The sequence below is a fragment of the Dermacentor andersoni genome, chromosome 10 (genome assembly GCF_023375885.2).
Source record: "Dermacentor andersoni chromosome 10, qqDerAnde1_hic_scaffold, whole genome shotgun sequence".
In the NCBI taxonomy this organism is placed as follows: domain Eukaryota; kingdom Metazoa; phylum Arthropoda; class Arachnida; order Ixodida; family Ixodidae; genus Dermacentor; species Dermacentor andersoni.
In genome coordinates this window covers 14,279,723-14,292,924 of record NC_092823.1, presented here as the reverse complement: position 1 = coordinate 14,292,924, position 13,202 = coordinate 14,279,723, and the positions used below count along the sequence as shown (strand labels likewise).

The 13,202-nt window shown below is 50.8% G+C and overlaps 1 protein-coding gene and 2 non-coding genes across 3 annotated transcripts; all 3 read right to left on the bottom strand.

The window, feature by feature from the left end:
* Positions 1 to 735: 735 nt before the first annotated feature.
* Positions 736 to 4,917, bottom strand: LOC140213610 (uncharacterized). The gene is made up of 3 exons (XM_072284851.1): positions 4,369 to 4,917; positions 3,288 to 3,495; positions 736 to 1,145 (listed from the first exon to the last, which is right to left on the bottom strand). Exons 1-3 carry the CDS (start codon positions 4,834 to 4,836, stop codon positions 751 to 753), a joined length of 1,071 nt encoding a protein of 356 aa, XP_072140952.1. The 5' UTR covers positions 4,837 to 4,917; the 3' UTR covers positions 736 to 750.
* A 994-nt stretch (positions 4,918 to 5,911) lies between these two features.
* Positions 5,912 to 6,064, bottom strand: LOC140213806 (5.8S ribosomal RNA). The gene has a single exon (XR_011890791.1). It is a non-coding gene; the product is annotated as a 5.8S ribosomal RNA (ribosomal RNA).
* A 1,570-nt stretch (positions 6,065 to 7,634) lies between these two features.
* Positions 7,635 to 9,448, bottom strand: LOC140213847 (small subunit ribosomal RNA). The gene has a single exon (XR_011890829.1). It is a non-coding gene; the product is annotated as a small subunit ribosomal RNA (ribosomal RNA).
* Between the last annotated feature and the right edge of the window lie 3,754 nt (positions 9,449 to 13,202).

Below are 13,202 nucleotides of genomic sequence, written 5' to 3'. Positions count from 1 at the left end.
TTCGAAGGTTATATGATGCAACATAGCTAAACATCTGCTGTCTGCGTGCACTTAAATGGACACTAAAGGCAAGTATTAAGTCAAGATAGAGTGATAGATTAGTGCTACTTGTACAGTTCTATTTCATATTTAGAAAAAAGAACTAATTGAAATTGCCCTTGATAATTACAGAGGCGGTCGAAGGTTTATGTTTTCGCTCGACTCTGCCCTGCCCACACTTTCTCGTTTCAGTAGTTTCGTTATCACATAGTGCTGCGCTGGTTTTGTTGGCTTGCGAAACTCGCACAAAATGCAAGTAGCAGAGAATTCACCTTCCACGTGATTTTGCGGGATTCCTGAGTGGTCTACGCCACTTGACCGAAAAGCAGCTGCAGTGGCAAATCCACTACTCTGCCTTGGCTTAGTACCGCCGTCTGCCGGGTGCCGTTTTACTCACCGACGGCAGCAAAGGGTGGTGAAGGCGTATGTAACGTCACCACTCCCCCAGTTGGGTGGTGGGAGATATTAATTTCGAAAAAGGTATTTGGGCCCTTAAGATGCAATTTTCTCGTAAACTAAGTCTTTTCTTGGCTCAAAACAAGTGTTGCAAGGTTTCTGAAATGGTATTTGAACAGTCCACACTGACTTAGTATTTGCCTTTAGTGTCCCTTTAACATGCCATCCTTAACATTATCAGTGATGCTCTGTTGCACAAGTAAATGCTAAGGACATTTGCTCAAGTATTCTAAAGGGGATTCTAACTGTAAAATCTCATATGGAATGTGGCACCAGATACTCGTCAAGTGACGGGGGGCAAACATCAAAAAAGTCAGACACTTGACTGCCATACAGACATGTATGGCAGTTGGCAAGAAGGGTTGCCGCACGGTACATGCGCCCCACTCTCTGATATGACATCTTTTGATTTTTGTGGAAGTCCACAAAAGCAAACTCTGTGGCAACCTTGGCGAAGCCCCACTCCACAGCTTGTCGCACCCTGCTCATGCCCTTGTTAAAAAACGCTTCATAAGGCTGCAGGGTAGTACCTCCAAATGGCTTGTATAGGAGTGGGAGCAAAGGGTAGGCTGGGTCGCCATAAATGACAAACTTCCTGCCCATTGTGACTTTCTCAAGGTTCTCGTAGAGCTTGGTTTCCTTGAGAATGCCTGAAATGCAAGAATGTTTTTTTAAGATCGTGCAGAAACAGTGGTGATGCACTTTACATTCACATACTAAAACAAATATTTTATTATTAAGTAGACCTATGTAGATTCCAGGGTTCAACAGTTCAACAGAAACCCGTCTGGTCAGGAAATATTGAGCGCGGACAAAGCCTTTTTGACCGATATTAAATCAAACTGGGTCACCCAATATTGCAAATAAAATATTAAAATTTGGGTTGTATCTATAACACAATGTAAAACAGTAACTTTTTTGAAGATTTTTCTTTTTAATCTACACTTTCAAAAAACATGTTAAGTTGTCGCTTTTTTTTTTTTTAACTGTGAGCGCTTTGTTTTTCCGTTTAGCACCACGTAGCCTAAAGTCCCGTCCCCATAAGTGCATTTAACTTGCCCGCTTCGATTAAGTGCGTAAGCATTTCTATGCTTACCCTATGAGAAATTTATCACATAACACAATGAATGGCTCATACCCACTTAAGCAATGGTTCATAGCCCTTAAGCAAAAAATGCAACTGCTCATACCTATGTAAGGCAGAGGCTACAAGCACTGAGCAAAGTGAGGCGAACAGTGCATACATTCATTCAAATCACCCATACAACACAGAACATCATATGTTTCAATAAAGAACAAGCTCAAAACAAGCATTCAAACCATCAATAAAACACTGCATATCCCCCTCAGCAAATGTAGTGATGGTTTTGCAACACCTTTGCTAAATTAACCATAAGTTAATTAACACCAATGATCGTGGGTTTAAGTGCTGTAATGAACTCTATCTTAATTAAACCTGCCTTATGTTCGCTATCAAACGTGCAGCAAACAATCAATGAAGGTTGATAAGAGTTTATACTGGTCAGATGAAGTTCCATAATGCTGATAATGACACCAGGCTGCGTGGAGATAAGCAAGTGGCACAATGCTTCCGCATACTTACCTACCTGAGCAAGTTCTGCATAAATTTTTTGTCATCTACATTAGCGATATCGCCAACTGTGTTTAACTCCACACCTATGCTCTATGCAGATGACAGGACAATAGTAGGAATAGACTCATCAATTCTTTCCCAAACTACATACATTATTGACCTCAACAACTTGACAGAATGGTGGAATCTCAACTCTCCAGATTAATAAATCTAAAACTACATTTATGATCTTTAACTCTACCTTTAAAACTTCAGCCTACTCTCTAGCAATGACATTCTAACAACTTAAATTATGTGCTCTTAAGCAATGTTCCTTCCTATGTGTTATTTTAGACTCCAACTTTCTTCATGCACATCAAAACAGGTCGCCTTGCGGCTATGAGCTATGGGACCTCCTTCCGTATATTTCACCCAATATGTACCACCTTTGCAAATAATAAACATTCTTCGATTTGATTGGAAGACACACTGCCATTCCCATGTGGCATTTTGCCAGGTCTGTTGTTTAGAAACGAACTCTTGTGCTTGTCAAGATGTCAATATGCAGAAGATGCATGTATATTTGAATGGTCAATGTGCAGGTCTGCCAGCACAGTTACTGCAACAACTGTTTTATTCCTGCTGAAATAAAGTGGCCCATTGCTCCACCGTGCTGTATGATAGCTTTATTGCTACAGCCAAAGCACGACAGACGTGCAGATATGAAGTTTTCCTGCATTAAATTTTCCACAACTCGATGCCCGTTTCCCTCTTTCTATTTTCACTTGACATTTTAGGTTGTCTCAAGCCAGTGGTTGCCACGCTAATTCTCATGCAACAGTGATGCACTATTCTTGACTCATGGGCTGAAAAGTGGCTCTGTTTTATGATCTCGCCACATATTTCAACTGTAAGGCCAACAACCTAAGGGTCAAGTTTCAAACCACTAAGATATGCACTTCTGTGGTGTTGTACAGCAAGCCTGATGTGTACAAGCCAGAAATAAAACCAATGAGCTCTTCAAATGCCAACAAACTTAGTTCAGAGCTTTCAGTAATCATAAATGAAAGCAGCTACTTTGCCATAAAGTAAATAAAAAGATTGGCAAATTTGGTACCAATGTCTGAAAGCACACCGCAAGTAAATTAACACAGAGGTTCAATTACCTGTGCAACTACATGCGCACAGTTTCTCGAGCTTTTGGATCACACGCACTTACCCGCATCATGACGTCGTCCCTTGAAAGGCCCATCCAGTTGGCAAACTATGCCATTTGGGCACATCACCGCTTGATATTTTTGCACGTGGTGCCTCTTGTGCCCTGAATAGTGCTCTTGCTGGTCCACCGTTGGGCGACAAATCTGACGTGCCGTTCCATCGATGAAGGCCCAGCAATTATCAAGTGGGGCACCCTTTGCATGGACAGCCTGAGAAAAAGAATAACAGCTGAAGATTGAGCACAGGAGGAAGGTTGAAAAGATATGTTGTTGCATAGAAGTTAAGGGTGGTAAAGTGAGCAAACCTTGTCAAAGTGAGTTCCTCACTTGCAATGCTAACATAACCCCCCCCCCGCTTCCCTCACTCCCCAAGTTTTCTAATGTGCAACCAGCACATTTTGACGTGCATCTTCTCTGATGTGTTAAAAATGGAAGCAGACAAGGTGAAACAGCTTAACTGACTTATTTGAGCGAGGCCCTCAAGAAAATTAAGCTTACATTTTTACCTTCACGCATGATGTGCACATTGGTGTCGCCATTTGTTTTGCCCAACATGTCCAGTGGTAGCAAATAAAAAGCAACGTGCATCGAACTGTGGGTGTAATGAGCCCCCTGCATCCTTTCACTTCCATCTGCTAGATATTGCTACAGGCAACCATTCTGCCTAAGGCACTACAAGTTTCTCGATCGTGACTGGCTCCATCCAGCGAGTAACGCAAAAAAGCGAATCTCACTCGAAAATTTCGATGCAGACTGGGCTTGATTTCGATCGAGTGCCCGTGAGGCCGAGGTATCGGATGGCGCGTCCAACGTGCCGCGCTCAACGGAACTTTTCATTTCTCGTAACGCTTAACATGCGCATATACTTCGAGCTGTTGAATGTTATGCAGAAAAGCAACTTTACTGACTGAACAATAGATAGACTGTAATTATGATGAATCATTAGGCAATGCAGAATTTAATCTTAATGCACGTCTGTTTATGGAGTGTCCGGTGCCTTCGAATAAAGTTGCGTAAATGTGACTCATGTATCGACAGTCCATCGCGATTCGTGCCTGAAGGAGTTTTACTAGGCCGACTCACCTCGGAGAATTTCTCGACGGCGAGCAAGTTCAGCCACTTGTGCGCAGTCATGTCAGCCAGCAGGTGGTCGAAGTAGTGCTCTATATGAGCTAGTACTGAAGACACGACGCTTGACAGCACAGAGCTGTGCCTGTTGAACAAGAGCTCCAGCTCGCACAAACGGTTGGGGTAGGCCAGGCGTCGAAGTGTCATACAGAGCGCCTCGTTGCCTGGAACCCGGACGCGCTGGGCGCTGACGACCTCTTCGGGAATCAGCAGAGCCGATGCAAGGTCTGCCAAGTCCATCTTTCGAAAGCGAAACAAGCGGTAAAACTCGTCGCTGTCCATCGCCTCCACATCCAGCAAACCGCGGTCGTATAAATTACGGCGTGGCGCTGGCTCCGGTTGCAGGAGACAAATGTCGTCTATTTCTCTGCATGACAGAGAGCGCAGTAGGAGATCGTCGCTAAACAGGCCGCGATGTGACATTGGCACTTAGTCAACTTCACCTATGCGGTGCCCAAAGAGAAAAACCTCCAATACAACGCAGACTTGCAACGCGGTCCTGCAGAAGCCTAACCAAGTACAGTGAGCCGTCGCAGTGACCCAGCAGCCAACCGGCTAACCACGGCCGCATGCACGCACCTATAAAACAAGGCTTGGGCTTGACAGCAAAATTAAATACTGCTAGTCAAAGGTTTATAGACGTTTTGCATATATGTATATATATAAATACATATATATAAACTAACTATCTTGGTCTCGGCACGCAGCACTTTTAATTTGCAATAGACACGATCATCATCGTCATATTACCGTTCCGTGTCGAGCAACCTGCACAGCTAAAACGTTTTCGGTCGACGCGGTACGGTAAGACAGAACGGTAATACCGTACCGTATACCGTACTTTCCGTAGCGCTGCTAAAAGACTCTATTTTCCGTTTCGCGGCAGTTCTCCGCCGCGCCGTGACTCTTCTCGCTCGCAGACGGCGCTGTCGCGTCGAACCGCTTTCGGGGGCCACCCTTCTCCTCCCCGCTCCTCGCAAGAATCTGCCCATTCCCATTCCTGCGACGAAGCCCGGAAGGGCGCCCACACAGCCGCGGTGACGTGAACAAGCGACCAGCTCTTGAGCTCGACGTACTTCGAAGGCAAACAACGCAACTTGCGATCACGCTGGCTTTGCGCAAGGCGCGGTAATCGGCCGGCGTTTCATTCCCACGTTTTCCGTGCACGCAAGCGTGCGCTTCCGACTCTCTCGCAAACGTGCGCGCTACATGGCAACAGACGTTCGCGCCTCGCGCTTGGACCGCTCTTTCCCTGCAGGTATCCGACTCCATCCTGCGGCGGTCTTGCTAGAGGCGCGCACTCGTCACGCTGCAGTAGTAATGCCTCGTTTCCGTCTTTTCGAAGATTTGGCACAACGGTTTGCCCACCGTCTCCTTCTCGTGAGGCCGCTGGCGCGTGGCTTTAGCGCTCAACGTACTGTCCATGATGCCGACGCGGTCAAAACGAGTCGACGGACGCACGTTCCCTGTGCGCCGAAGGCTCTCTTGATATGTGATCTGACCCTCAGACAGAAGAAGCCAAGGGAAGACCCAAGGCCGCAATGTGCGTTCAAAGAATCAGTGCTCAGTGTGTCCTGCAATTCGCACCAAGTCTCGCGGCTGGTTGCGTTCTTCATCCACCCGAGAACCGAGTGATCCACCGATTAGAGTCGTGAAAAATAGTTTGTTGAATTCAGTACAGTACAACCAGTGTTTTAGGCACGTGGCGTCTCCCTGTGTGTGGTTTCGAAGAGCGCCTTTGGGCGTGCGCTCCTCCCGTCTCGCTCTTTCGGCGGCCGCGTCTCAGCAGCTGAAAGCCTAATGGCACTCCACTCCTGCTACTCGCGCGTGTGTTTTGCGCCCACGCCTTCTTAGCTTGCCCTCGAGGTACCCTACGCCGTTTGCGCGCACTCGAAGCCGGTTTTACCTCCCAACCATCCACCGGACCCGTGTGTCTCGTGCGCACGTTCACATCGCTCCACGAAAAATTGCAAAAAGCGACAGAGCCATGAGTAGGGATAAGCCGCTGTGGAGTCTTCAACGGCTACATGGCCACAGGCAGGGTTTCACCCCCATCGGCGTGCTTCGCTTCAGTCAGCAGTAGGTTCATTGAAGGGCCTCAAACACACACACACTTTCGCATCGGCAGATCGCCGCAGCATAACCGCTGCTGATCCAACAGCCTACTGAGACGAAAGACAAGAGCCCGGCGCGCGTACTCGCGCAGCTCTCCAAAACCACTCGGCCAGTGCTAGGAACGGCTCCCTGCGCCGGAGCCACAACTAGTCTACTTGAGGCGGAAGACGAAGCCAGCAAGGGCCTGGCCGCAAGTGCGTTCGAATCCGGGACTAGAGTCCCTCGTCCGTCCGTACTTCCTCTTTCGACGTGCGGTGCCTTCCCAAAGCGCACAAGTCCGCTAACCGCAGAACGCTTCCGACGTAGCAAAGCCGCGTTTCCTTCGGTACTTCGCAGTAACGCCGCCTTTCCCTCGGCGGCGGGCGAATAGCCTGCAGACGTCGTCGCATTAAACCGCGATCTCGACACCTCGCGCGTCACGAGCAGGAGCCGACCGGCAGCCTCCGGCCCTTTCGGACTCGGTGGCACTTGCCGCGGAGAACGGGAGAGCGCTTCAGGCCACGGTTCCTTCCGTACTTGGCAGCCGCACCCTCATACCGACAGTTCCATGACCGACCGAGCGCCACACCGTTCCTTTAGTACTTCGGCGGCAACAAAGTCGGGTCGGTACTCCATACTCGCCGCAGGAAGCGACCGGCAGCCACCAGCCTTTTCAGACACGGCAGCGTTTGCCGCGGAGGACGGGAGAGCGCTCGCACCACGGATCTGTGTTTACTAAGCGGCAGCGGCATTACCTCTCGACCGTCAGTTCCTTGACCGACCGCACGCTTCGCCGTTCCCCTCGTACTGGGCAAAGCAGCAGGTCGGGTCGTCTTACTCCATTCCGCGCAAGAGCGCCGAAGCGGACAGAAAGCCCACCCAGTGTGCGTTACGCCGTTTCTACCCGCGGGCGCGGCCAAGCCAACCGTCCAAGGTTGCAGCCGGCGTCCACTGGGCGCAACAAATTTGGCACGGGGCGCCCCTCAAAATTCAGGCAGTCCCCGGCATGTTCGGGTATAGCCGTCCCCGCGTCCAAGCGGGGCCAGCGGCGGAAAGCGTCGGGCGCAGCGAGCTGCTTCACCCACACCGGGTAGAAACAATGGCGCTCGTCACCCTTCACAATCCGGTAATGATCCTTCCGCAGGTTCACCTACGGAAACCTTGTTACGACTTTTACTTCCTCTAAATGATCAAGTTTGGTCATCTTTCCAACAGACCGGCGCAACCGAAAGGCCGCGCCGGACATCGGTCCGAAGACCTCACTAAACATGCAATCGGTAGTAGCGACGGGCGGTGTGTACAAAGAGCAGGGACGTCATCAACGCGAGCTTATGACTCGCGCTTACTGGGAATTCCTCATTCGAGGGGAACAATTGCAAGCCCCTATCCCAATCACGAAAGAAGTTCCACGGGTTACCCAGTCTTTTCAGACAGGGATAAAGACACGCTGCTTCCTTCAGTGTAGCGCGCGTGCGGCCCCGGACATCTAAGGGCATCACAGACCTGTTATTGCTCTGTTTCGTGCGGCTAGGAGCCGCTTGTCCCTCTAAGAAGGTTGTAAGGTGCTGGGAACCCCGCACCTCTTTAATAGGCTAGAGTCTCGTTCGTTATCGGAATTAACCAGACAAATCGCTCCACCAACTAAGAACGGCCATGCACCACCATCCACCGAATCAAGAAACAGCTCTCAATCTCTCAATCCTCCCAGTGTCCGGGCCGGGTAAGTTTTCCCGTGTTGAGTCAAATTAAGCCGCAGGCTCCACTCCTGGTGGTGCCCTTCCGTCAATTCCTTTAAGTTTCAGCTTTGCAACCATACTTCCCCCGGAACCCAAACACTTTGGTTTCCCGGAAGCGGCCCGCCGAGTCATTTGAGTAACTCAGGCGGATCGCTGGTTGGCATCGTTTATGGTCAGAACTAGGGCGGTATCTGATCGCCTGCGAACCTCTGACTTTCGTTCTTGATCAAAGAAAACATTCTTGGCAAATGCTTTCGCAGTAGTTCGTCTTGCGACGGTCCAAGAATTGCACCTCTAGCGCCGCAATACGAATGCCCCCGTCTGTCCCTCTTAATCATTACCTCGTATTCCAAAAACCAACAGAACAGAAACGAGGTCTTGTTCTATTATTCCATGCAAGTTTATTCAGGCGACTCGCCTGCGTTGAGCACTCTAATTTTTTCAAAGTAAAAGCACCGGCCTTCTCGAGGCACACAATGAAGTGCACCAAGAAAGGACCGCCATGATGTTCAGTCCGAGCTGTCGCATCGGGTAGATGCACTACTCGTCTGGAACTGAGATCCAACTACGAGCTTCTTAACCGCACCAGCTTTAGTATACGCTATTGGAGCTGGAATTACCGCGGCTGCTGGCACCAGACTTGCCCTCCAATTGATCCTCGTTAAAGGATTTAGAGTGTACTCATTTCAATTACGGGGCCACAAAAGAGTCCCGTATTGTTATTTTTCGTCACTACCTCCCCGTGCCGGGAGTGGGTAATTTGCGCGCCTGCTGCCTTCCTTGGATGTGGTAGCCGTTTCTCAGGCTCCCTCTCCGGAATCGAACCCTGATTCTCCGTTACCCGTAACAACCATGGTAAGCAAGTAACCTACCATCGAAAGTTGATAAGGCAGACACTTGAAAGAAACGTCGCCGGCTCGTGGCCATGCGATCAGAACAAAGTTATCCAGAGTCACCACACAATACGGGCCGAAACCCGATCGATCTTGGTCTAATAAAAGCACCCGTCGCCCAAAGGGCTTCAGGCTCACTGCATGTATTAGCTCTAGAATTGCCACAGTTATCCAAGTAGGAAGAAACGATCTAAGGAACCATAACTGATTTAATGAGCCATTCGCGGTTTCGCCTTATTTCGGCATGTACTTAGACATGCATGGCTTAATCTTTGAGACAAGCATATGATTACTGGCAGGATCAACCAGGTAATCGTTCAACTGCGCGTCCAGCCTTTCAAGCAGGCCGGACGCCGTTTTTGCGATGCCGAGGCCACCTTCAGGCGCCCCAACACGCTTCGTTCTCGCAAAGGCTAGCACTTTGCACAGTCCGAGACGACGGCGTTCGAGCTCGCTACGGCGCCCTCGCCGCAGGGCCGGGTATCGCCACGCGGCAAGAAGCACGCAACGTTCTCGATAGACCGGTTGTGTCGACTCGATCGCGGCTTGCGGTTTCTCTCGAGCCCGCAGCACTGGTGGACCGACCGACACTTGCAACGTAGCCGAGACGGCAAAGCCGCTAGGCGACGGGTCACGCCCGCGCCTTCGGCGCTTTCGTATTTGACTCGTCCGAGGACGATGCGGAACACACTTCGATATCGTGGAAAAAGCGTCGTCCGACAACCAGCCCCTAACGCATCAAGCGGATGAGGCTGCAGACGTCAGCTGTAGGATCCACGGGGGCGATACCGGGGACACGCTTGACGGGCACGAAGCCCGCCGCATATCAAACACCCAGGTCGCTTTGGGGGCGACTGCTCTCTGGGACCCCCATATAATAGCAGCGATAAGTACCCAGACCTCCATGGGGCCGTACTCGTGCCACTTTCGACGAGCGTTTGGCGAAAATCGTGCCGCCTCGTAACGCCGCGAGCAAGATGGAAAGCTTACGCCGGCAGCACAATGCCGAAGTCGTGAAAGCGCAGCGCGTCCACCGAATGCGCGAACGGCAATTTCTCGCCAATGGCCAGTACGGTTTCCTGAACAATCGCCTTTCTGTCGCCCTACGGGGTCCCCGGCCGATCGATTCGAGGCACGCTAGCGCGGCCCCTTCGCCATTTCCGAGCACGAGTGCGAACAGTGCGGGCGGCGTGCTCGACGCCCCGGCTGACGTCGTTTCGCACTCGGTCTCTTCGCGTGGTCGCGGCAACGCCGCGGCCAACGACGACGTCTGCGCGGTTGTTTGCCGGTTCCCGGCGTGCTATAGTGCAGCCCTCTGCAGGGTGACACCGGCTCCGTCGTGGCCGTGCGGCGGCTTGTACGCAAAAGTTGCGTCAAAGGCGTCGCGCTCGCACCGCCCCGGCACACGTGGTTTGGGACTCGGTCTCTTCGAGCGCTCGCAGCGATGTCGAGGCGATCGCTTACGTCTGCACGGTTTCCGGTGTGCTACAATGCAGCTGTCTGCCGCACGACACCTCTTGGTTGCCGAGGCCAGCGCGGCAATTTACTGAAGCGAGCGCATTGCGCCCAGGCGGCAGGGACTTTGTGCTTTCGGGAGTGCTCTTGCTGTAAAATTTGAACGGCTGCAGCTGCGCGAAGCAAGTGTACTTATTTTTTCTCTCTCTCTCTCTGCCTTTGAGGCGACTGTAATTTTACCTTAAATGCAACTGGAGGCGGCAGCAACCTGATGAGAGTAGGTGGACTTCGGTATATGTTGTAATTTAGAAATTGCTTTCAAGCTTTGAGGACATACACCTTCGCGCCATCTGTTTTCCCCGTCTCTTTGGCACTTTATAGTGTGTGCTGCATGCTCTGCATTCCAAAGAAACACGCCTGTGTCTCTCCCTCTCTCACGTTCTTCTTTTTGTAGCTGCTGTTGTAGAAGATGCTATGTTCTTTACTCGCTGTAACATAGAGTGCTGGCACAAGCCAACAACCTTTGCGTATTTTTTTTTTCTCTTCCCAAGACGTTTCTGCCATTATTCACTGGCTCTCGTTCTTAGTTTGCAATGGAGCGTTAGCTCGCGCCATCTACCTTTCTTTCTGTATGGCAAAGTCCGCAGGTTTTCCTAGTTCCGTACACAGATGGCGCCAATGCGTTTTCGCGCCAGTTTCGAACGACCTCGCTGTACTCGTGTTTCTCATTGGAATGTTTCAAAGGGGTTTGCGAAAGGAGGTGGTTCTTGTGCAAGGCTGAGCTTTCCAGCTGCGTTTAAGCTATGCTAGCATGTGTGCGTATGTATATATATAAATATATATATATATATATATATGTAAATACAAAAACACACGCACACACACATGCATATATACATACTCACACGCGGTAATGGTAAGATGATGAGGTAGCACTTTTTTTTTTACAATGCCTGTGTTTCAGATGGCGATCTTTCTCCCCTCTATGTTTCCGGTTGGAAGGAGTGTGCAGCGTTTTCTATATTTATTTTTTCATTCACTTCTATGTTGCTCGTCTTCGTACATGGGGCATGCTACCTAATTGTACCGGTCGATTCGACACGTTGCGATCCGTCCCGGCCTGTGCCGTATCAAAATTTTGAGTGGGCCTTGCGGTAAATAAAAGAAATGAAGGAAATGCGCGTAGTATATTACAATTGCGCACGGGCTTGAAACGAAGCCCTCAAAGAAGGTCACCTTGAGCGGTCGCATTCAGACGGAAGTAAGCATTCCCCTTGCGCGTGTTTTCCGCTCCCCTGTTCCGTTTTCTACGAGGTTGCCTTCTTTGGTCTCGCGTTACAAGCAAGCTTGCACTCGGGTCTCGTTTCTACGGGACAGCGTTTCGTTAACAGCGAAAGACTGAGGCGTTGCGAGTTCATCCGTGAGATAGGGAGCGTTGAGTCTCTAGACAGGCTGAATTTTATATTGCCCACGCTGTTGCTGAGGTTACCAATGTCGGCAGGGCGCCCACAAGGCAGTAGTACAATGAAGTGAAGTGAAGGACATCGCTTCTCGGCCTTTTGGCTAAGATCAAGATCAAGTGAGTATTTCGTATCTGCTCTTTTCGGCACCTGGGACCTCCCCTGGTCCCAAGTGTGCCCACCCGAGCGTGTACAAGTCCTGTTCCTGGAACCTGGACCGGACCCTGGACCTGCCTGGCTCGGTTCTGCACCGCCCCCGGGATCTGGCCGTGACTGGCCCACTTGGATCCAGACCCGGCTTGCTGTTGCACCACCTCCAGGACCGGCCCACCTGGATCTGGCCCTGGCTCGCGGGAACACCATCGCCAGGTCCATCCCGAGTGAGCTGCGCCTGGGCTCCACTGGTCTGGAGCCGATCTTCCTTGGGTTGCTGCTGGGACACCATCAGCGACCCGGCGGACAACTGATGACCCAGGCACCTGCAAGGACCTGTTCGCGGCCCTCTACAAGCACCGGGGACTACTGAGGCACCAGCAGCTCCTGCTGAATCTCGACCCCACCGGTCCACCCACTACCAGAGTGCAGAGGCGTCTTGCGCCATCTGCACACCATCAGTCCACCAGATCGAGCCTCCTGTCTTGGTGGCGACCAGCGCCTCTGCGGCCATGGCCCCCGAGATGGACCCAAGTCGTGAGACCCCGCTGAGGGAGAACTGTTTTATGTTTAACGCGCCTGATGGTGACGTGTCTGTTGATGACCTGATAGACGCAATAGAGCTCACTGCGGGAGACGACAGTGTGTTGGGCCTCCAACACATGGGTGGAACAAGGTACCAAGTCTGCATGCGTACAGCCGCACAGGCGACCAGATTAATGGTAGCTGAAGGTTTCCGTGTTAACCACGTTAAGGTATCAGTGGAAGCAGTAGGACCACCAACTGCGTTTGTGAATGTGTATAGGCTCCCTATGTACATTCCCGACGAGGCCCTACTGTTCGCATTACAACCATATGGTAAGGTGAAAGGTGTGTCACATTCCAGTGTTCTCAGCCATCATAACAAGCTAAGCGGCGTTCTAGTGGCCCGAATGGAAATGTGTAGGCCAGTGCCCAACTTCATGACCATTCAGGGCCATCGAGTGATGTTCGAGTAC

Excerpts from the sequence above, each read along its gene's own strand:
- LOC140213610 (XM_072284851.1), bottom strand. The coding sequence starts at position 4,836 with ATGTCACATCGCGGCCTGTTTAGCGACGATCTCCTACTGCGCTCTCTG. Across the intron at positions 3,496-4,368 it reads CCGTCGAGAAATTCTCCGAG|GCTGTCCATGCAAAGGGTGC; the intron begins GTGAGTCGGCCT and ends TCTTTTTCTCAG. Across the intron at positions 1,146-3,287 it reads GGGACGACGTCATGATGCGG|GCATTCTCAAGGAAACCAAG; the intron begins GTAAGTGCGTGT and ends CTTGCATTTCAG.